This window comes from Harmonia axyridis, chromosome 3 (assembly GCF_914767665.1).
Source record: "Harmonia axyridis chromosome 3, icHarAxyr1.1, whole genome shotgun sequence".
Classification (NCBI taxonomy): domain Eukaryota; kingdom Metazoa; phylum Arthropoda; class Insecta; order Coleoptera; family Coccinellidae; genus Harmonia; species Harmonia axyridis.
In genome coordinates, this window is record NC_059503.1 from 55155015 (window position 1) to 55180717 (window position 25703).

The window sequence follows — 25703 nt, forward strand, 5'->3', positions numbered from 1 at the left end:
ATGAGTAATCTGTTTATGAATATAAGGGAGGGGTTCAAAGAAAACAGTTGTTACCATTTCCACTGAAACCGGAAGTCGAACGAATCTGCAGTTTTTTCCAAGAATTAGTCTTTTCCTACAAAACTTCACTATGAAATAGTACACACAACGAATCCATTCATGAAAGAATTCCCATAAACATATATCCTTAAAAGCTTCGTTTTTGAAATACAAGGTGTTGAAGTTTGGAAAAAAAATCAGTTTTTCACTTAAAACTCTGGTATTATTAGATTCATTGTTTTAATTTTTAGGTATTGAAGTCTTGATAATGTAATGTTCCAAATGAGGTAAGAGTCTCCTGCCAAAATTATCCAGTGGCGTAGATATAGGGCTTAGATGATCCTTTTGTTATTGAGAATCTACAACACTGTTTTTTCCAAAAAAATATTTCATTTCTTAAATCAACAGAGCTTATTAAAAAAGTACTTCCTTGAAGTAAGACTTCAATATGTAAAAATTGAAACAATGGATGTAATAATACCAGAGTAAGTAAAAAACTGATTTTTAACAACCTGTTTCTGGAAAACGAAGCTTGTTAGGATTTATGTTTATAGGAATTTTTTTATGAGTTCAAGAGTTTTTGTATTCGATGCCAAAGTCATTGCACCAAAATCTAATCCATCCTGTATGTAATTCATGTATGGTATATCCAAAGTCACTTAAAAGAAACCAGAATGTTTCGATTATACAAGGGTTGTCCAAGTTTACAGAAATTCCTTTGGGGCCAGTGTATTTATTGCTCAAGAATACTTTCAAATAAACCCCAGTATTTGGCGGATCGCGGTATCCACTTCAAAAGAGACATCTGGCCAAGCGATTTTATGGACTAGTTCAAGTGACTTTGGATATACTATACCTACCTATATCGCCTTATTTCTCAATTAGGTACCATTTAGATCAAACAGACGTATTTATATTAATTACCTTCAAGAGTACCTCGTCCGTACTGTCCCATTTTCGAAACAATTTTAGCCGATTCCCATCGCGTGCGTCGAAGAAATTACATTGTCACAATCGACAGCGGTCCTTCTCAATTGTCTATCCCTCGTGGCCTTGCAATTATTCAGAACGGTCTGGATGTGAACAAAAGTACACAATGGACTCAATTGAAAGGCATGTTCGTAATAAAAACGTATTTTTTCTATGTGAAATATAGGACCCTCCACAGTTTCCGTTTTCTCGGAATTAATATAGTGGAGACCTTACTGATTTCAATCATGCAATGTTAATTTCAGTTTTTGGTGGAACGATATGCGTCCCGAACATCTTCACATAATTTCGTAATTGTAGAAATATTTCCCACGATAAATATACTAACTGACAAAGAAACTGCAACACTCAGAAGGAGCTGTTTAAATTTTAATTTTTTTCTTCGTAAAACAGATAATTTAGCAAGGGAGTATATGATTGAATTTGGAGAAAAAATTATGAAGGTTTTTTCATGTAAACAATTTTTCTTTACTTAAATAATGTAGATTGTAAATTTTGCAAGTTTTTTTAATTTTACAACAAACCAGCTGTTCGAGGAGATTCAAAGTTAATATTTAGTTTTTGTTAAAATGGCTAAAGCAAGATAATGCCCGACCTCATGTTGCCAGAGTTAGTTTAATTTTTTTCGAAGCGACCCATGTGAATATTTTGCCATGGCCGCCCAGATCCCCCGATCTTTCGCCCATAGCACATGTTTGGGACATCGTGTGTAGAAGGCTTGGAAATTTTCCCCAGCCCCACGTACTCTGGCGGCTCTGATACATGAAGTTCAGAAATATACTATCTTATTGCATCAATGCCGAGAGATGTTGGGGAGTGTATAGATAATCGCGGTAGACAAACACATTATCAACAAATTTATAATAAAAAATATGTAAACCCTTCGTTTTTTTTCCAAATTCGAATCATTCACTCCTTGCTCTATTAACTATGTTTTACCGAGAAAATTTTTAATTTCAACCAGATCCTTCTGGGTGTTACAGTTTCTTTGTCAGTTAGTATAATATGTTTCATTTTCAATGCAAACATATTTTTGAACCTTTCATCTGTTTATTCGACTAACATTAGATCAATTTTTTTAGGGATAACATGCATGATTAGCAAATAAACAACGTTATCGCTATATTATCATATTGTTTATTCATTATATTTATGTTAGACAAAAATATGCAACTGATTCCTTCATATATATATCGTGACAGACTTGTACGTCATCAATCGATGATAACATCACGAAAATAGTGTTACATCCAAAACAAACGAAGAAATAAGTGGCTAGATTAGAAGGTATCATACTAAACATGATTCTGATCGCATGATACGTTGATGATATGTTGTTTTTTCTGGCGTTAATTAACATTTTTATTTAGGAACTCCTATATTAACTGTATAGGGGCCAAAGTACAGTGTTGGCATTGAGCATATTATATCTCATTCGCCTAAACAGTAGAAAACGATTAATTATATACATGATGGACGATGGAATCGTCGTCTTTTTTTCAATATTGTATTTGAATTGTTCATCGATTTTTATTCTAGTGATTGAAAAATTGATTACATTCTCAGAAAAAAGAATTAACCTTTTTCAAAGATGGTCTTCAGTTCTGCTTCAGAAATCGTAACTTGATAGAATGATATTGAATATTATATTTTTCACTGAAAAGTACCAATAGTTTCAAGTTATGGATTTTTGAAATTTATCAGCTAGATAACTTATGTCTCAAAAATTTTGGTACAAATTTGAACTGTATGTAAAAAATTTCAAATTCAAAATGTTCAGTTGGCTTCCAAATTTCAATTCAATTTATTTATTCGTATAAATATCAAGTTTTACATAAAATTCTCGAATATTTCGACAAACTCATATAACTCACAATTTTCTAATATAAATTGTCCTTATTAATATATGTCCGGAAACGCTTTGTTTCCAAGATACAAGTTTTACCCAAAATTAATGACCTCTTCAAACGAGGAAACAGTAATAGAATAGATGGCGCCCCCAGCAAAAAACCAAAACTACTTACTTAAACGTCAAATTCATTTCCTAAGCATTCTTGTGAAAAATGCAAAATAATGTATGTTAATAACTTCAACTCGCAAGGGTTATCAGTCTTGAAATTAAGTCCAAATATCTAGAAAACGGTTGCTTATAGTACCTTGTTAACGTAGATATGATAGAGGAATCGATTAACTAAAAAATGCGCTAAAAGTACGATCTAGAAAGTTATAAATCTCCATAGAAGAAAAAGAAGTGTAGGTGGCGCTCCCTACGAATGAGAGCAATAATAGCATCAGCTTCAAATTTGACACTTCAAAAAACCAAAATACCAATTTTCGTTTGATTGAGTTCATTATTTCAAAAGTCAATCAAAAAAAAATTCAACTATAAAAAAAACTTTAACTCCTTGTATCTTGGAAACAAAGCGTTGTCGAATATACATTTCTTTAAACATTCATATTAGAATATTGTAAGGATTCACCTTATGAAGTTTGTCAAAGTGCTGAATCACCCGGTATGAAGAACAGTCATTCAATGATTTACCTTTTAATTTATTTAATCTATTATATCGTAATGGCTTGTAAATTGAAGATTGAAAAAAATGTTTATATTTCAGTTGAGCCTAAAGCTCGAATAGTTCGTCGTTTGGAAAATCCAAGTGATTCGCAGAAAATGATAATTTTCTTTAAAATAACTCGATTTCAAATCGGTATTCTCAGGAGAGTGAATCTAATAAGCGTACCCACCTCCTTCGCCGTCCCTGATGTTTATTATTAATTTTATTGCTATGAGTTGAGAGCTACTGTGATGCATGAGAAAATATTAAATCATGCGAAAGATTGGTTTTTATAGTGAGAAATTCCAAATATTTAATAGCTCGATTCAACTTGGAAATGAGTAGATACATTTTCACAATCATAAAATATAAGTATAGATAGAAATGTAAATCTAGTCAGTTTTTCAATCTTTCGAGCTTTCATTTCTTCTTTCATAAATTTCCTGTAGAATATTTTGGTCCAACTTCCTATTCAATTTCTATTGATAACTAAGGGAGTTCTAATTCTTGGTTTGAAAATATTATAATCAATCAAAAATGGTTCGATAAATTCAAACATGAATAGACCAAAAGCGACAATTGCAGTAATTTTCACGATTTCTCTGGTTTCAGATGAATATACGAGGATAACAACCCCTAGACAAGATGTGCTATTCAAAAAAGGTTACCTGAACAAACCCAAAACATATTCCACCCAAACATCAACAGGAAACTCCTCGACATCTACAGGCAATTCTACAGGAAATGGTACGCCCGAGTACCAGAGCACAGGTAACTTTTCAATCACATTGGACCTCCCATTGATATTTCATATTTTATTATTTCAATAATATAATATGACCCATAAAGTATTAAACATAGATAGAGGGAGTATACGCAATTTTTACATGTCCCCATCAACATGGTTAGATTACGTTGTCGGATTGTTATATAAAGGGTGTTTTTTTTAGAGCTATAGAACTTTAAATTGCAATGAAACAACGATGGATTATTCCATTGACATGAATTTTATTTATCCGCTAGATAATCTTGTGGCATCACATTTTAAATATGATATCTGGCATATGACCTTCACGGCTGGCTCGGATGTAGTCCAATCTGGACGTCCAATTTTCGATGACTTTTTCCAACATTTGTGGCCGTATATCGGCAATAACACGGCGAATGTTGTCTTCCAAATGGTCAAGGGTTTGTGGCTTATCCGTATAGACATAGAGCAATGACTTTACATAGCCTTTTGAAAAAGTACGGACCAATGATTTCACCAGCCCATAAAGCGCACCAAACAGTCAGTTTTTCTGGATGTAACGGTGTTTTGACATACTCTTGAGGATTAGCTTCACTCCAAATGCGGCAGTTTTGTTTGTTGACGTCGCCATTCAATCAAAAGTGCGCTTCATCGTTAAACAAAATAAAATGGACGTAGTGCGCGATACGTATTTCGCACAGAACCATTATTTTCGGAATTAAATTGCACTATTTGCAAGCGTTGTTCAGGCGCGAGTCTATTCATGAATTGCCAAACCAAACTGAGAATAAATCACTTGACAGCTGTTAAATCGGTCACCATCTCGAACAGTAATGCCAACTTAAAGTTATATACCTCGAAAAAAAACACCCGTTATTTTCAAATCCACAATTTTATTATGTATATTGTTTTGAATGTATATTATATTGAATAAAATATATTTATTTGAGTGATTCCCCATTAAATATGCAAATTTGAATATTTGGAACCCGATATTTTTCCTTATTGTCGAATTTATAATAAGCAGAATATTTATTATTTTTTGTATCTACCTGCTGAAATCCAAGGTTTGGCAACTTTTGCTCTTCTGAGTGAAATATCGTATCACTGATATGTTTTCATTTCCGCGCGCTTCATGTCAAATTGATAGTTTATGTAAGGGACAATATTTGCTTATTGAAAATGAAATATGCTCCCTTTATCTATGTGTATTACCCAGTATTCTGATGTAGATCAATATGATTATTTTATATTAGAGTTTGATGTTTGAAATGGATATTGAGGGTTGGGCAATATTCTTTTCAAGCACATAAGAACAATTTGTAGGCGTCTTCATTCAGTTTTCTTTCCCATGTGGTAGTTCAGTTGTGTCATTCATACATGTTAGTTCAATTTTGTTCATTTATTGAAAATAATATCGCGGCAATATTCAGTTAAGTGAATGAATTCGAATTTTTACAAGCAATAGGAATGTTTAGAAAGATCTCGGTAAATAGTTTATGGTTCCGAATGTTGTAGATCCCTACCACAATCGTAGTATGTTAAGCATTCGATGAAATACCCAACACATCACTTATTTTGTAATATGAATCATGATGAAAAAATGTCTATGTTTTTTTCCCACACTATCAAATTCCTTCATTCGTATTAATCCTTTTTTCTTTTTTTTTTCAGACTTAGAATATGAATCACAATTTATGTTCCCGAATGGTTTCCTAGATCAAAATGGAATCTATTATGTTAATAGTGAGTAAACAATTCAATTTTAACATCAATTCGAACACGTATATTACATGTTTTTCTATGAAAGGTATCAATCAGTTAATATCGTTGAAGTACCAAATGATAGATTCGAAATCTTCAACATGTATTCTAATAAGTGGGAAAAAAAACGATATCCTGTTCGATTACTCAGGTATAACAGGCACTTGACACTTGTAGCTTTGTTTTGACGTGATATTATCACATATTGGAACTCTTTGACGTCCAAATAATGATAATAATAGTCTTTCAGTGTTAATTATTCGGAATTTTATACTGTTCAACGTTTAGTTGCAATAATCAATTTTAAATAAAATCTTGTGGGTAAAATATAAATGCAGCATAAGTACTTCCTGTTTAGTTATACAGGGTGAGTCTTTGACTTGTACATACATTTGAACAGTAGATTCCTGATTTCAAAAGAAACACTTTGTTCTTTTACCATTTTTACGCTTCGACTGCGTTGAAAAGATACAGGGTGTTGGAAATCCATAAAAAATATTTTTCAGTTATATCTCCCAAATGGTTCCATCCAAGAAAATGATTTCAGAAATATAATTTTTTCATCGATAGGATGAATGTTCTCCCTACTCAAAATCTTCCAGTTTCTCCATTATACCAATACATAAAAATGCCAAAAATTCGAAGAACCCAATTCTAAAATTAATTTGAACGGTTATTGAAGAATATTTGACCATTTTGACAAATAAAACTATTCCTCATATTTTTTCGTATAATGCTCCGTCCGAAAATGGTTTTTTTGGACTCACAGACTTCCAGGACTCGCTTACGCTCGTCCTGGAATTTTGTCTATTCGTCCAAAAAAACCCTATTTTCCGGACTTGTTACGTAAATTACTATAGTGTGCAGGTTTCCAAGGGTGGTATAGCTTATTATGAAAATTTAAAATGGCTATATCTTTCCATCTAGACCGAATCGAAAAAAATGGTAAATAAAAAGTGTTTCTTTTGACCTCATTTCATTTTTTGAATTTCATTTTGTTATTGTAACGTATATCGTTGTATATTCAGTAATGGCGTAGTTTTTTCTCGTAGAATGTCAAAAGATGATAGCTTCATAAGTGACAGCTGTCCATAAAGCGGGTTATTCCAAATTGAACCTCTTATCGGAAAACCCTTCGCATTGTTGAAGTAGGTCTATTATTCATAGATAAAGACCAAAGAAAGGCGCACATTCGTGTTGAATCAACAATGAAAAACTCCGAAAGAAGAATATACCTTTTTTGTCAAGGGATAATTACTCGCTCTGCTGACATGCAAGGTTTGTGGAGAATCAGGAAATTCGCTGACGTCTCCGATAGTCGAAAAGGTTATGTACATAAGATATCCGCTCTATATTTGTCCAAGAAGAAGCTTTCAGCTCGATTAGGTTGGAAGATTGATTGAATTCACATTTTACTAGAGTGGTTTTCAGGAATATAAGAACGGAATTTGCTGTAATATAAAAGGGTAATAAAATGCAAAATGAAATTTGAACGTTTTGCATTGAGAATATAAGGGATATTCAAAAAACGAGTCAAGCTCTATTTTTGCCATCAACGTTGAAAGCAAATGTACAAATCATTTCATACGATTGAAATGGACAGAATGTGGCATTGATTAATACGTTTATGTTTGTTTTAATCACAAAATGGGGTACCTAGTATAGAATGATAGATAGGATAGGTAAGGATATAGTTATTTATAACACTATAATGGAATGAAAAACCAATTTTCTAAAATGCTTCCCATCACAGAAAAAAGCACTACAGCATCTAATGAGCAATAATTAATTGCTTATGTGCTACAGATACAGATTTCTTATTTAGAAATGTGCTTATCTACAGCTTTAAACTCGGAAAAGTGCCTGACTGCGTCTATAACAGAAACTCGACTTTTGAACTTCCTATGCCTTATACAATTGTCAAGACACAGGAACAGGTTGAAACATTTGGCAAAATATCAGGAGAATAAAGGTGGGTGTGGTATAGTATCCCAGCCAAGTTACGGCATTTTTAACTTAATTTCATACCAAAAGCACTTTCTTTTCGATTTATCCAAAAATTTTATTTCTATAAGTTTTCCTTTGTTACTGACAACGAAGATATCTAAAATGGTTCTCCTCAAGTTTAGATCAAATTTTTAGATTCAGATCAGATTGTGTCTCCATCAGAGCTGTTCTCGCCATTGATCGTCGTATTATACAGCTCGCCCTCTAGTTCCTAAGTTCTAATGAACTTCAGTATCTGGGATGGTTTCGAAGAAGTTACTTCCTCACGTAATCCAAAATCTTCTTCCCCTTCCCCAGGCAGAATCTGTACTTGTCGTTTTTTGCTATACTCATCTTCATGGGGTGCTTCCTGAGACAGCAATGTACTGTGAGGAATCCAGTGAGCAGGTGTAGCATATTCTTGCAAAGATAAAAATACTTCTTAGATCTCGCAGTATAAAACTTTTTGGAATGAACTAACCCAGGAAGATTCCGCCAGGATGTTTCCCTTTCGGTTTTTTCTTCTCCTGAAACTCTTCCTTGTAGGTTTATTTAACGGTTAAATAATATGGTTAAATTTTAACCATACAGCACAAAGGTTCTGAGACATTGAAAGGAGTTTTAGCTTTTCTGACAAGAATATTGGCCTCTTTATTTCCTTTAATTTCCAAGTGACAGTGAGCGTGAAGCCAGATTAAAGAGACTTTCTTATTCTTCCCTATTTCATTAAGTCAAATTTAGATAGGGGTGTATTGTTTTTTCAATGAGACCCATGGTTAACTAGTCATGTATTTGTTAGAAATTCAGGGAAACAGCTGATTATTTCTATTCATCGTTTCATTTTCAGATGTGGGGATTGATATAATGAAAGATTAAAAACTAATGCATAGTCATTCATATTCCACATTTAAGTACTATGAATACATAAGTCAAGTGCTATAGAAATCAACAGAAAATTGAAGGGTTGGATTGCTGCGGGTTCAAAACTAACGAGTGTTTTCTTCAAACCATGCTGGGTAGAATGAATTATTTGAGTCAACTATATGTTTAGTCCCCTTTTTTAAGAACTTCAAAGAGAATGTTCAAAAATGGCCCACATAAATACAGAAAATAATAAGGAATACTAAAATGTGTTCGATTTCAAGAAATATATAGACATACAATTTTGCTTCCGCCGTTTTTCCGAAATTCGAGGCTTTATTATAAAAAACTAATTATACATTTATGATTCGAAGTATTGTCGATCGCTGTCCACTACTTTTTACCATCTTTCAGGAAGCGTACAAATCCCGCGTTGAAAAGACTGGTCATCTTTTGAAGCGATCCACGAATCGATCCAATTTTTTACTTCTTCATAAGACCGTAAGTTCTGGTCTGCCAGGCCATGTGCTATTGATCGAAACAAGTGATGGAGTAATGTCTGGAGAATACAACGAGTGGGGTAGGACTTCCCATTTCAACGTTTTCAAGTATGTCTTGACCACTTTCGCAACAAGAAGTCGAGCATTGTCATGCCGTAAAATCACTGTATCATGTCTCACGTTGTATTGTGGCCGTTTGTCTTCCAATGTTCAGCTGAAACACATTAATTGCTTTCGATAACGATTGTCTGTGATTGTTTCAGTCAGTTTCAACAACTCATGATACACTACGACGAGCTGGTCTCACCGAATACTGAGCATTACTCATGATCCGTGAATATTAGGTTTAGCCGTGGACGCGGGAGCATGGCCGAGATAACCTTATGATTTTCTGAGCTTGGGATTGTCATAATGAACCCATTTTTCATCTACATTCACGATGCGAAGCCGAAATCCTTTCCGTCTTTGCTTTGCAAGCAGATGTTCACAAGCAAACAAACGCCATTTAACATCTCTCGACTTCAATTCGTACGGCACCCAATTTCCTTGTTTCTGAATCATTCCCATGACTTTCAGGCGTTTTGAAATGGCTTGTTGCGTCACTTCCAATGATCCAGCCAATTCTTGTTGCGTTTGACACGAGTCTTGATCAAAAAATGCCTTCAATTCTGCATCTTCGAAAACCTTCTCTCTTCTATCGCCATGCTAGTCTTTCACGTCATAATCATCGTTCTTGAAGCGTTGAAACCACTCTCGGCACGTTCTTTCACTAATAGCGGCCTCGCCATAGGTATTTGCGAGCATTCGATGAGCCTCATTCGCAGATTTCTTCTTATTGAAGCAGAAAATTAAAACCTCCCACAAGGGAAGACAGGGAAAAATTTCGTACTTGTATATCAAGGTTTGACCTATCCATTTCTGAAAAGTACAAAACAATATATTCTATCTTCAGAATTTATGAATAATATATCGGGCAGATGTTAAGGGGCTCCTTTTTGGAGTGAAACGCTAACACTAATTAATATGTGTTTCATGCCATAGAATGCGTCAACTTTTTAATGTATAATAAAGGGTTTTCCAAGAGGTTCATTTTTATATGAAAAATTGAGTAGTATATTTTGAGATCGATTTTCCACATTTTTCACTTTAGTAAGAAAGTTGGAAAATCGAGGTGTTTCGTTGGACCACCTAGTATAAGGTTGTTCGGAGTTTGTCTTAAATGCATATTGAAGTGTAGCTACCAATGAATAGTAATAATAATAATAATGTTTATTGTGTTTTATATTGGATGTAAAAAATAAAAAATCTATAACAGCGATATTACAAAGCTAAAACTATATTATTTTCTTCAGAAAGACAATAATGAAAACGTCCTCCTTAGCTCTCGTGTCCTCTAATTTGAAGGCCGAATAGAAATTAAAATATTATCTTGAAACAATATTTTATATACATATTCAATTAGATGAAGCTATCAAATGCAAACTGTATCGAAATTGATATAATCCTTACGAACCGTTGTTCAATAGCGGATCGTCGAACATGGCCATAATAAGTTTATTTAGGAATTCAGGAGGTAATCTGACAAGTTTCCAAGGCAACCGCAGCCTTGACTCCTTCATCCCCAAATTTCCTCAGACTCGTACACGCTACCTTTGATGAATCTCAAAATCCGGAAACTTCGCGAAAACCTGAACGCCACCTAATTAATTCCTAGAAAATGCGTCCGCTAGACAACGCTAGACCATGTGCATGAAATTCGCAGGTACGTTCGCCTCTGGCACAGCTCCCGCCGGTGTTTTTTCTCACTGCGTATGCCAAAAGACGCGAGCTCGCTTTTAGACATGTGACATTTCGTCGTTCGCTCTTGGCTCGTGTACGACTTTTCCTCATTCGATAATCGGCAATTTCACCCTTCGCATTTGCGTCGCTTGAGAAATGGGCGAAAACATAGGTTACGCTTCTGTGCCGTTATTTTGACATTTTCGTTTTTTTTGCAGGTTATGAACCGTATCCCTTGATGGTGTACAATGCCCCGACGACGTATTACAACAATGACAGTTGCGAGAGGTCGAAAAAATACAGTACGGAATCTTTGGTGAGTGAATCGGCATTTTTTTTCTATTGGTTTTATGATTTCTGCGTTTGTCGAACACGTGTTATCGAACATTGTTTACTTTCACAAGTGATAGTGACTGCTCAGAATTTCGAGTGATTTCCTTGAAATCTGGAAGGCTTATCTTACTCGAATCAGTGTGAATTACGTTTGAGATATTATGAGTATTCTATTCATTTCATTATTTTTGTTTATATTTGACGATAAGTGGTGTCATCAACTCTCAGCAGGAAGATTTCGGTCTTGATCTCCTCAGGTTCAAACGAAAACATTATGATTCAACCTCTTTATATATTGCTCGAATATTTGTTTCACAAAAAGAAGGAAATCAGCTTTTGGTTCAAAATTTGATTCGTCTCCACCACATGGAAGTGCTGTTATTCTACTCCTTTGTTACCTTTAATGATGTGATGTATTGTTTTCGAGATTGGCTTCGATAAACTTGTATACAAGAACCATGGCTGTGGTTGCTTCTTTCTCATGGAGAATAAAGCATGTTATTTACAAGAAATATGACAAAATGCTTAGCAACTCCGTACACGTCTAGTCCTCGACAGATTGGATAGACTATGTCTGCTTGTGGCATTCCTATCATTCCAACCAACTTGAACTTCTGTGGAGTCTACTTCTCATCACATGACACACATGTTCAATGAAATTCAAATCTGTATAGCCAAGGCAAAACATTAACTCCTCGTACAAGAAGAACAAACTAGAGGCATCTATTTATCTAAAAGCCTCCATAGGGGAGTATAGCCCTTCTACGGTAGAATAGCCAAAGCCATTATTTCTTCCAAGATCATCACTGATTTATTCACAGTTTTTAGGCCAAAGCCATGTACGTGAATGCTTATTGAAATCTGATTGATTTCACTGAATTTGGTACATTTTTGATTGATTGAAGTACCGTTCAAGGTCATCCAGACCATTTTTTGGTTTCACGCTCTTTTGGTGGGAGCAGATTGTTGTCGCTGCCACAATTGCAGCAGCAATAGCTGCTACAGTTGCTGTTGAGGCTGCTGTTATTGCAGCAACAACAACTCTAGCAGCTATTGGTGCTGCAGCTGTTATTGTAGCAGTAACATCATCAGCACCAGCCACAATCTTCTCACACGGTGAAGCGTGAAGCTTAAAGATGGCCCAAATAACCTTGAACGGGACTTGAACAAATTCGGTTAAATCAACCTTAGATATCCCCATAAGCATTTACATCGGTTTGGCATAGAAACTGTAAATCATTAGGATCTGAAATGAGAAGAGCATCTTTTGATTCAAGTTGTTCCTTGAGGGATTACAATTTAATAGTCACGTCCTGGAAACTATTGAATGAGATCAAAAGAGAGAACACATCCAGGAAAATTATGACAAAGAGAAAATGTTTGTTGTACGACAACGCCCTCTCACAGTTCCACACAAACTACTCTGCCAAAGTGCCTAAGATTATTGGGGATGGCCCTTTTGATACAACTCCACGCATCTCCCAGATGTGGGCCTCTAAAAATCGATCTTTTAATTCAACTACGACGGACATGTGTCAAACAAACAAAAAATTGCGGTCAGATACAAAACCTTTCTTCGTATACACAACTATGAATCGGTGGTCCCAATTTCGTTGTCTAGTGAGGGTATCCCTGAATCCCTTTAAGCTAAAAAAAAAGAATGACACATTTTCAGGCTCGAATTTTGAGAGATTTGATTTGGTGAAAACCGCAACCTCATAAAGTCAACTTTATATGTCATGTTATATATTTTTGAAAAAAAAAAAAATTCATCGATTTCATTTGTTATAGAAATTTGTATGGTTTTCATTTAAAAACGCAAGTTTGTATTATAACTTCAAAGCTATAATTGCAATAAAAAAACAAATGATTACATTTATGGATTCAACTGAAAAAAAAGAGCCTGTAGAACTTTTTTTTATGTTGATAGCACCACTATTAAAGAAGTTACGAGGACTTTTGAGTTGAATAGTTGATTTTATAAGGTTGCGGTTCTCAGCAAATTAATCCATAAAATGAAGCCCGAAAATGTGCCATTCGAAACAGAATGCTGACTTTGCGATAGGAATATTGTATTTAGTTTCATATTACTGCCATGTGTTCTCAGTTTGTTTTTATGTTTCCGAGAATTGCTATTTTCAGTTTCAACCCTTGATTTTTTTATTTTAATTCTAATAGCAACCGATTCTCGTACCAATTTTCATTCTTCAACTTCATTAGCTTTCGAAAAAACGACGGATTTCATTTTATTCTATTTTTAATTTCAAACCCGTTCAGAAAATAAACTAAAAATTTCAGGGGTGTAGAAATTATTGTTTCCTTGAACGAATCCAAAGGTTTTATTGAAAATAATAAATATAGTTCATTATTGGAAATAAGTGGATTATTTCCAACCAAAAGCGCATAAACTATAAAAATAACCCAAGAAATTCACCCCTTCATGTTATTAACTTGATCAAAAAATTACAGGTTAGGTTGAAGGGAATATCAACATTATTTTTGTCCGCCCAGTTGGCAATATGCCTTCTCTACTCACGCGATTGTTCCCGATAGATTTTTGATACTCATCGAATGAGAAGAATCATAACCTCGAGGCTAGAATGACTTCCGGGAATCGATTAGCTTATTCGTGTTACATTTTTTGTTTGCGACCGACAGATAAGAGGTGACATTTATATCTCGAAAGACAAATTTTTTCCTCCTATCGTTATCTGTGACAATTTCTCGTGGGATAGGGATAAGCCCGGCCACTTGAACTGTTCAAACAGACGTTCGGATTTCCTCGGAATTTTGTAGTTTTTTTTTTATAATGAAAGAGATAAAGTTATCTTTTTCGGTGATAACCCTAGATTTTAAGTCTGAGATTTGCCCCCTCAGGTAGTTTATTGCTCTGTGAGGACGCGTTGTCTCGAAGAACCAAATGTGTGCTCTGATATTTCATCTCCTTGAAATATTGAGAACCGTTTTCATTATTCGGATCCATAAATAAAACCAAACCCATTTTGTTTGCAACGAAGCCTTATTGTCCGTAATTAACGAAAAAAAAATATTGGTATAGAGGGTGACCCTCGAAGACCGTTGATTAAAATATTCTCTAAAATATTTCAAAGAAAGACTCGAGTTAAAAACTTGAAATTTGATAGTTGAAACTTGAAAGTTTATACTTGAAAAAAAATCAGTTTTCCGTCTTTTTGACTCTTGTATTATTTTGTTTCAATTTTTTGGTATCGAAGTCTAGATCATGGAGTCTTCCGAATTAGGTACCAATCTCCTGCCAAAATTATTCAGAGGCGTAGATGCAGGGATGCGATGAAACTTTTCCTCCTAAAAAAAGAAAAAAATTAGTAGTTTATTATAACGTTTTCAGATGTCATTCAATTGGAAATGTCAAAAAGAACATTTATCAGACCCTTGAACAAACAATAAAAATTAAAAAAAAAATTGTTCATAATGTGAGCCATTTCTTTCAACGCACATCTAGAACCGATGCAAAATTTAGTTAATCGATTTAAATTTGCTTAATGAGTAAACATAATTAATTTTTGTAGATAGCGTTTGCTTTGTACTCGATTATGTCAAAAACGGTTTATTCTATGAAAAAAATTCAGACGACTTTTTTTTTAGAAAAACTCAGGAATGAAAGAATTTTTTCGAGAAATAGGCAATGTTGTAGATTTTCGAAAGAAAGAATCATCGCACCCCTATATCTACGCCACTGGATACTTCTAGCAGGAGCCACTAACCTCATTCGAAACATTACATTATCTAATCTTCAAGACCTTAAAATTAACATTATAAATGTAATGATACTAGAGTTATAAAGAAGATAATGATTTTTTTTTAACTTCTTGAAAACGAAGCTTGTTGAAGGATATATGTTTATATCAACTTTTTTTCATGAAAGAAGTTGTTCTATCCGACGCTAAAGTTATTATATTAAACCTGGACCACCCTGTATATCTGCTGAAATTCTTGTATTTCAAAGGATTATCATTAAGGAACAAACCAAAATAATATGAAATATTCGGGTAATAGAGGGAGATGAAAAACATCTGTTGAAATTATGTAAAGGGTATTTCAATAAGATATTTCATTTTAATATAAAAAACGTTGTATCTTAAAAGAAATAAATAGATGCTCATTGTGAAGAACCATTAGCAACATATATTTCACGTGGCCTCAAATCAAAAAGTATGAAGGTGTTAAAGATCACAAGATCTCGGTCGCCAATTGGGATCACCTTTTTAAAAGCCTTTATATAAAATGCAAAAATTTGTTGAATGCCTAGTTCCCAAGATCGACAAACCTAGGTTTTCCTCAACACTACTGACAAAAGCACCAATATTCTCAGTTTTTCTTGAGTGACGCACACGGTTACGACTCTTCACAACACCAGCTTGTCTCAACAGTTTCTCTATTGCTTTACGACGACCCAAAAGTGCATTAGTTTTGCACTGTGACTGTAAAATTCTAACCATTTTTGTTGTGACTTCTAACAATTTATTTGTGTATTTTAGTAATGACGTATTGGTCTTTACTTGTCAAATGTCAAAAAATGAAAGCTACCTAGATAGCGAGCTATTCAAAATTAAACCTTTTATAAGAAAACCCTTCAATTCTCTTCAGAAAAGGAAAACCTGAATTCTTCTTGTGAGATCGCTGTATCGATCGATGTTCTTAAAACCATCCATGTTTTTCGTCATCGACAAACTCCTTCTTTACGTCTAAATCCCCCAAAATCGCTTTCCAATCATGCCACTATTTATCGACACAAGAGATCCATATTTCACCACTTGATTCTACCACTAAAGGATATAAGGTTTCCTTGGATACTCGAGGGTTTTGATTTCCCCCTTTACGTCGCCCTCACGGCGGATTCTCCACGAACATTTCCCCACCCCTCAAACCCCGGTAGAGATTCACGAATAGCAAACGGACCAACTTTTCTGTGCCGCTTTATTGACCTGTTTTCTGTTGTCGCTTATGGAAAAATTCCTGTCTTGTACGTGCATTTTCATTCTCCCAATGTCTTCATAGGGGTGCATTTCTTACGGTATAACGAATAAGAATTTTTATTAGGATTATTGGATTTCCAAGGGGATTTGAAATTGCCCGCATATCTGACTCTGGGGTGTTGCAGCTTTTGTTTTTTAAAGGGGGGTGTTTAAAGATTCGGAATTCTATTTCTGACAACTTTTCTGTCATTTTTATTTGATATAAAAAAGTTTGTTAGTTAAGAGAGAAATATAACACTGGAAATAAATCAGAGGGAATGAGGAGGCCAACACACTTGCTAGAAAAGGAGCACAAACTCCTTTGATCGGCCCAGAACTTTTCTGTGGTATAGAAAAATGTACGTACAAGAAAGACTTTCGGGAAAAGGAGGTAACCGAAAGAGAAAAACTCTGGCGGAATCTCCCTGGTTTGGATCACTCCAAAAAGTACTCTACAAGATCCAAGAAGTATCTGGAACTTAGTAAGAAAATGCTACACCTCCTCAATGGATTTTTCACAGGGCATTGCCGCCTTAGGAACACCTCATGAGAATGGGTCTAACAGAAAACGTCGGGTGCAGATTCTGTGGGGAGGAGGAAGAAACTCCAGATCACCTGGTGACGGAATGCTTCGCCATCGCTAACCAACGCAAAACCTGCCTTGGACACGAAACTTATAGAAGTGAGGAATTAGCCTCCTAAAGCCATCCCAGATATTGTTCATTAGAACTCTGGAACTGGAAGGCGAGCTGTAGATCACTTTATGGAAAGAATAGCTCTGATGGAGGGCACAATAGACCATTAGGTAGCAGTAAAACGAAACCTCCTTAATTAAATCTGAATCTAAAATCTAACACTGGAAATAGACTTTCTACAAAAATTCAAAACGAAAATTGCTGAAAATTTTGCAGTCATTGTTTGCAACACCAAAGCACTCTTGTGTCGTCGTGAAGCACCTTCTCGGCAGGCAATAATGGAACTGGTAGAAACATTTAAGATGTTGAGATAAGTGTGAAGAAGATGTGAAGAATTAGAAATGTGTATGTCGCTCAAAAACAACTGAAACTCTAGCTGTTGTAGCTCTTGTGTTGATGGAATCCCTGGTTTGCAGATTATTCGTTGATCTTGGGAATTAGGTTTTCCACAAAGGACATAACACTGTATTTTGCATAAAGACTTACGACTAAAGGCTTTTAAAGTTCAGTTAAAACAAGAACTGAAACCAGTCTATCTTCAGCAATGTCGTATCTTCGCTAATTGGGTCTATGTAATGCATCAAAATGATCCGGATTTTCATAGAAAAATCATCTTCAGCCCATTTTTTCCTCGGAGGCTATGTTAATAAGCAGAATTTTCGGATGAAGGGTTCGGAAAATTCAAGAATGATTGTTAAAAGCTTCTCCATCCCCAACGTGTCACTGTTTGGTGCGGTTTTTGGGCTGATGGTGTGATTGGACCATACTTATTCGAAGATAGGGCTATCACAACTGTTGCGGTGAAAGAATTGGACTACTGAGCTATGATTAATGATCTTTTATGGCCGTAATTTTGCAAGAAAAAATTCCGGGCGTGTTATTTCTCGGAGATGTAATCACAATTGGCCACGTAGATCTTGTGATTTAACACCTTTAGACTTTTTTCTTTAGGGCCACGACAAAGATAAGGTCTAGTCACGAGCGGAGCTTCGGGTGATGGTGGGACTGCTGACGGGGCACTGTCGGTACAAACATCATTTGTACCGTATGGGTAAGTCAGCAGACGAGATTTGCAGGCTCTGTGGATCGGAAGTAGAAACTTCTGAACACTTGATATGCAAGTGTCCAGAGCTGGCTGGCCTAAGAACCATTCACATGGGCAAGCCGGTCCTGGATACCAGAGAGGTAATGGCCAAGGCCCCTAGGGAGGTTGTCAATTTTATTAACGTCGTTGACGACCTCCCTGGGTTTCTATGAATGAGTAGGGTAGTGAACAAAAGATCTGCATGGTCGCAGTTCCCGGAAGGCTTACCGAAGCAAAACGACCCCAGTTCAAATAATAATAATAAGATAAGGTCTATGCCAATTGTCCACAATCGATTCAAGATGAAGGAATTCTTTATTTTTCGAAAGGAGATTAGAATTGGCCACCAGGATCTTGCGATTTAACACCTTTAGACATTTTTCTCTGGGGTCACGTGAAATATAATGTCTATGTCAATGCTCCACATCGATATATCGAGGACATAAATGCCGCAAATGAGCGAATTGGTCATAGAAAATTCCATGAAAACGATACGGTACAAGAATTGTAGTCGTGATGGAGGCTACTTGGCTGATATCGTTTTCTATCGTTAATGGCACACCTTTCTCTACACAATGAAATAAGCATCTATTGATTTCTCTTTTTTCTCGTTTTCAAATATCAAAATGAAACCACTTTTGTAAAACCTTTTATAGCTGACAAGCAACTAAATTCTGCTCAAATATTTTTCTCAAATTTTCTACTGGACTGATGAAGTGATCAGCTCGAATTATCGCAGATAGCTTGTTAATTATTATCGCAAATAGCTTGAAATTATTATTCGAGAGGGAACACCACCACGTGGCTGCTCAGTTCAAAACGAAATCAAAGGTATTTCTTCTTACAAATCACCGATTTTTATTGGATTTTCATATAGTTTTCGTGAACAATAATCTACATAGAAGAAAATAAATATTTTCAATTTTCGAAAATTGAAAAATGAAAAAAAAATGATAACTTTTCGTTTTTCACAAAAAAAAATTGATGATATGTGCTCTGTACAAAACATTGATATATTTTTAAAATATTCGTGAAAAAAAAAACCTACCAAAAATCAGTACAAAAGAGGTTAAACCATAATTTCCTGGAAGTTGTCATACAGTGCTGTCCTCTACTTATTTGTTTCGAAAAAAGATGAAGTGAATGTACAACTTTGTACACCGTACAAAGTCATCACAGGAGCGTCAGAGGAATGAATGGATACCAAAATTTGACTGATACGCAAAAATCACGTGGTGGTAATCCCTCTAAATATTCCAAATCTCATCTCTATCTATTCGGTGGTTACGAAAATATTGGGTAATATTTTGAAATTCTTCTTGGATGTTTTATGGTCATGGCCATGCTTCCATAGGAAATTCTGCACGAAGTAAATACTTAGTTATATTGAATAATATCTCAAATGAATATAATCTCAATTCTGTCAGTTATATCGTCACAGTAATATTTTGTTATTTTTTGCGATATTCTTGAATTTACATGGTTCCGGTTAATACAAAATTCTACAAGGAGTTGAAATGATGATTCTACACACACAGACAAAATCTCAAATGAATCAGATCTTCAATCACGGAAATATTTAGTGTATAGTATTCTCTTCATTATTCTGAAATGCAGAAGTGATTCTTGTTATTTTTGCATTGAAAAATTGTCTTCAGAACTGTTTTCTGTATCAAAAAAAAACATGAAATTAAAAATAATCCGTGACAGGATATTTCAGAGTACCAACATATAACAATGGCATATAACCATGAAATATGTGTGAAACTGAGATATTCCTGCGATGATTTTGTTCTTCAAGGCATTATGGAACGAACGGATTTGCCATAGAATGAGGGAATAGTTATTTATAATACAAGTGCAGAAGGCATTGATATTCTTCCACGAGTTCAAAATTCAAAAACGAGCCACGAAGTGGCGAGTTTTGGAATGAACGAGTGGTAGAATGAGCCTTCTGTACGAGTATTATACATTATTTTCTCTAATTCATTGCATTTTCATTGAAATTAAAGAAATATTTCCATAAATATAATTTAGTGATTTTTGCATTGAAAAATGTTGCTTGGCAGAACTGATTTCTTCAAGGCAAATTGATGAATTGACAGATAAAGCCGTGGCGGAAAGTTCGGAGTACCAACATAGAATAATAAAATATAACTATGAAAACTGTGCGTTTCTGATATATTCTCGCACGATTTTGTTCTACAAGATGTGGAAGAATGAACGGAATAACCACAGAATTAGAGAAAATAAATTCAAGATTAGCGAAAACGGAGTAATGTCAGAATAATGAACTCTAGTTAAAAATAATACAGTGTATCCTGCAAAGGAAACTCTGTTAATATGAGCTTGAGAAAGTGTTTTTCTTCGACTAATTACCCCCAAGCTTCGGGCTAGAACTTCTCATTTTCATGTCTTTATGATTTTCAGGCCGACACTGCGAGCACGTCGAATGAAGAAACCTCTCAGGAAACGGCGAATTACAACGGAGTCGGCCATGGCGAAGAGATACAACAAACCACGCCGCCCCAGCAAGTCAACGGCCACCACCCCCAACCCCATATGCCGCCTGCTGCCGACTACGGACAGGTGTACAATGTGGTCTATCCAGGATTTTATTACAACGGTCTGTGTCCTCCACAAGGTAAGTTTGTGCTCATCTTGCATCGTCGGAGAGTTCGATTCGAAACAATTTCGAGCATATTAAAAAATAGTTTATAATTTACCTTAATTTTTTTTTTGGTATATTACATAGGCGTAAAAAAACTTCGCTTCCGCCGTTTTTTTCCGAAATTCGAGGATTTATTGTAAAAACATTTATAATTTAAAGTATTGTTCATCGCTGGACACTACTTTCTCCCATCTTTAGGGCAGCGTTCGAATCCCATCTTCTGAAGCCATCCACGAATCGATCCAATTTTTCACTTCTTCATTAGACCTGAAATTCTGGTCAGCCGTGTGCCATTGATCGAAACAAGTGATAGTCCGAGGGAGCAACGTATAAAGAATACGGAGGGTGGGGTAGAACTGTAGGATTTCACATATGCCTACTTATGCGTTTCGTCCCTGGCACACACACCGGACTCATCAGTGTCACTTTGGTATATTTGTGTGTGCCGTGTCACAGACGCTTGGGGAATTTTATTATTATCGGGAGCCGCCGGGACTCGAACCCGGCACCTTGTCGCATCTCGGTGAGTGAGTCTACACTCTTAACCTCTAGGCCACCGAATGCTGTGTTTATTGTTGCTATGTGGAGCTTTATGAGAAGCCGCCACAGAACTTTCCATTTCAACGTTTTCAAGTATGTCTTGACCACTTTTGCAACATGGGGTCGAGCATAGTCATGCTGTAAAATCACTTTATAATGTCTCTCGTTGTATTGCGGCCGCTTGTCTTTCAATGCTCAACTCAAACGCATTGATTGCGTTCAATAATAATCGCCTGTGATTGGTTGAGTCTGTTTTTACAACTCATAATACACTACGCCTAGCTGGTCCCACCAAATACTGAGCATGATCTTGGAACCGTGAATATTCGGTTTGGGCGCCGACGTGGAAGCATGGCCAGGATATCGCCTTGACTTTCTGCGCTTGGGATTATCATAATAAACCCATTTTTCGTCTTCAGTCACGATGCGATGCAGAAAACCATTCCGTCTTTGCCTTGAAAGCAGCTGTTTACAAGCGAACAAACGCCGTTCAACATATCTCGGCTTCAACTCGTACGGCACCCAATTTCCTTGTTTCTGAATCATTTCCATGGCTTTCAGGCGTTTTGAAATGGCTTGTTGCGTCACTCCTAATGATCCAGCCAATTCTTGTTGCGTGTTAAACGAGTCCTGATGAAGTAAATCCTCCAATTCCCCATCTTCGAAAACCTTCTCTTTTCTGGTATTCGACGTCAAAATCACCGTCCTTGGAGCGTTGAAACCATGTTCTTTCACCAATAGCAGCCTCACCATAGGTATTTGAGAGTATTCGATGACTTTCAGCCGCAGATTTCCAATAATGAACTCACTTAAGGTTTTTTTATGGAATAATGGTTAGTGTCCCAAAAGAATACATCTCATGAGTTATAGGAAATAAAATTGAAAAGTACTACAATCGAAATTAAACAGTGAAAACTTTGTATAGACACCGAAACAATTTAGTACTACCTGCTGAACTTACCACTGACACCTAAGACATTTCTACTAAAGATAAAATGCTGTACAAGCCTGAGAAAAAGTTTTATTAACATTTTCATTCTTTATTCATACAAACATGAAAACGTTTGGTTAAGGTAATATTTCTTCGAACCTTTTCACTTGTTATTATAAAGCTGCTCATAGACGTTCAAGAATATTGTACAATATTGGGAATTATGCTGGATGGTCACAGAAAAGGGGACTTAGTTATTCATAACTTGACCCTAGAGATGTCCTTTTGTTTATGCAACTGAAGGCTTTTCCAATAAGAGGCTTCATTTTGAATAGCCGGCTGTGTGGAAGGTGTTATCTCTTGCCATTTGACAATTAAAAACTACGCCATTACTAAAAATAGAACTACACTCACCGGAAAGAAAAAACTCGGCCACCTAAAATTTTGCTGAAGTTCGTTGACCAAGACCTTTCATCGATTCCAATTTTTCTTATACGCCAAACTGAAGATAAATTCTTTGGTATTGAAACGAATACTAGAAAATTTTTCCAAAAATGTTGATAGCATATTCATGCAGGGTGAAAAAACCATCAGGTTCCACTAGATGGCTAAAAAGATAAGATTTCGTACTACAAAAACTTTTCTGACAGTTTTGTGATAAGTTGACTCAGTTAAGTTTGAGCGCGCGACAAGGATGGACACTAGCAAAGAGAAAATACGCTAATTTTTTTTTTGATTATGACGAAAATTCAAGCTAGGCTGCTGAAGATGTAAAAAGTGTTCGAGGTCCTGATCACCATCTGTTCCTGTCCATGGCGAACAATTTTGCTGGTGAAAAATTCGCTTCAACAGAGACGTGAGAAAATCTTCTGACTCAATTTTTTGCCACTAGGAACGAGTGCTTCTATGAGAGGGCATAATGATATTACCTTCAAAATGACAACAAGTTATCGATCAAAACGACGTATATTTGACCTAAATCATTCTATGGTAATGAAAGCCTTGTTTTTCATACAAAAATAATAGATTTCTTTTTACTATACCTCATATCGAAATATTTTGGATAATTGCTCTTCATTTCACATAGCCATTACTGAATATTAAAGAATGCATTGCATTGGCATAATATATCACACTGTAAGGGCTGGAGTAGTAGGTAAACTATAAAACATGAAATTATGATATGCAATTATGTTGAAATTTAGTTCAATTTAGTAAATTATTAGTTTCACACCGTTATGAATCTTCACACTAATAAGTATATTCCTTCGCATATTTGGAAACAATTGAAAACCTAAGATTCCTGACCAATGAGTTAATCTAACTGGCTTTCTATGTGACATTTTGAAAGAAAAATTGTTTCAATTTTCATAGAAATCTCCACGAAAAACGGGACAAATATTTTGAAATGAATAAAAGTGTGGTAGGTTTCCTAGAGTAGTCGTTTAAAGTTTGAGGCACATTGTTGGCATATTGACAAAGTTGTTAGTATAATTATACCGTTTGCCATCTTCAGATCGATTCTATTTCAATCGTATAAACTAACTCGACCGCCCTACTTGGAGCCCATTCCTCTTAATTTTAATTTATCGATAAAACTGTTTCGAAGGGGAGGAAGAGAACGAGGGTGATCAAAGCGGGTAGGACCTTAGGGTAAAGAGAAGGGAAGATTTACAATTCAGATTAAATACGTACCTTCTTGTACATACGTTCTGTTGTCAGATCGATACGATTGTTTTAATTGTATACTTACATGTCCTAGAGGGTTGTATCAATGCACGCATGTATGCAATTGATAATAATGCATCATAATTGATCGTTTGTCACTCTGAGAAGTAATTTTTCGATTGTGTAATAGTTTTCTTCGATTCGTCACAACACCAGTTTGTTCCAACAGCTCAAATTTTTCCACCAGTTTCCCTATTTCCGGCCGAGAAGGTGCTTCTAGATTATCCTAATGTGCTTTAGATTTTTCAACTGTGACTACAACATTTTATTGTGAATTTTAATAATTGGAATGCGTTGTTGAAGCGCGCATCGCATTTTTAGTAATAGCGTAGTTTTTACTTGTCAAATATCAAAAGATGACAGCTGTCCAGATAGCGGGCTATTCAAAAAGAAACCTCTTATTGGAAAATCTTTTATTATGCCATTGAACTGCATTCCTTCTATATTCAGTCATGGCTGTATATTTTGTGTCGACTTGTCAAAAGTATTTGCCCAAAATACATTGCTTCTGCCGTTTTTTTCGAATTTTGAGGCTATATTGACAAAAACTGGTTATACACCCATGATTCAACAAAGTATTGTACATCGCTGGCCACTAGTTTCTCCCATCTTTCGGGAAACGTACGAATCCCGCGTTGAAAAATTTGTTCATCTTTTAAAGCGATCCATGATTCTATCCATTTTTTTACTTCTTCATAAGACCGGAAGTGCTGGTCAACCAGGCTTTGTGCCATTGATCGAAACAAGTGATAGTCCGAGGGAGCAATGGCTGGTGGGGTAGGACTTTCCATTTCAACGTTTTCAAGTTCTTGACCATTTTCGCAACATGGAGTCGAGCATTGTCATGCAGTTAAATCACTTTATCATATCGCGTTCGATAACGATCGCCTGTGATTGTTTTATTCGGTTATTATAGCTCATAATACCAAGCTGGTCCTACCAAATAATGAGCATGACCTTGGAACCGTGAATATTCGGTTTGGCCGTCGACGTGTAAGCATGGCCGGGATATCCCCATGATTTTCTGCGCTCGCGATTACCGACTACCGTAATGAACCCATTCAATAATAAACGACAAAGAAATCGCTTCGCACTAGAATAAACTAATGACCTTAATGCTCAAATAGCATTTACTCGAATCTATCCGTACATTTTCATGATGAGGCATTCAACTACGTTTTATGTAAGACTAACAAACAAAAAATGTTGTGTTCCATACTGTTATTGTTGAGAAACATCTCAGCCAACTGGTAATGTCAATTGTTAGGACTTCATTACTTGCGTCTAGTTGTCTGAGCGATGATAAAACAAGTACATAAAATGAAAAGCTAAATATATCAGAGTTTAGCAGAATTGATCAATTTCGAGATGCTTAGAGATTTTTAAATTTCTATTTCCGTAAATGTTTTGTAGCTCTCTATGCGTTCCAACCCCTGGTTTCTTCAAATGAAAGAAGAAAATCAACACTTCCCGCAAATGACGACAATTTGGCACAAAATCAGACA

The 25703-nt window shown here is 35.6% G+C and overlaps 1 protein-coding gene across 1 annotated transcript in view; it reads left to right on the forward strand.

Annotated features, from left to right (window-relative positions):
* Positions 1-25703, forward strand: part of LOC123676920 — a 90627-nt gene that overhangs the window by 58780 nt on the left and 6144 nt on the right. The window contains exons 3-6 of the mRNA XM_045613246.1: positions 4197-4355; positions 6007-6078; positions 11441-11538; positions 20759-20972. Coding sequence (XP_045469202.1) covers positions 4197-4355; positions 6007-6078; positions 11441-11538; positions 20759-20972 — 543 coding nt within the window. The remainder of the gene's footprint in view (positions 1-4196; positions 4356-6006; positions 6079-11440; positions 11539-20758; positions 20973-25703) is intronic.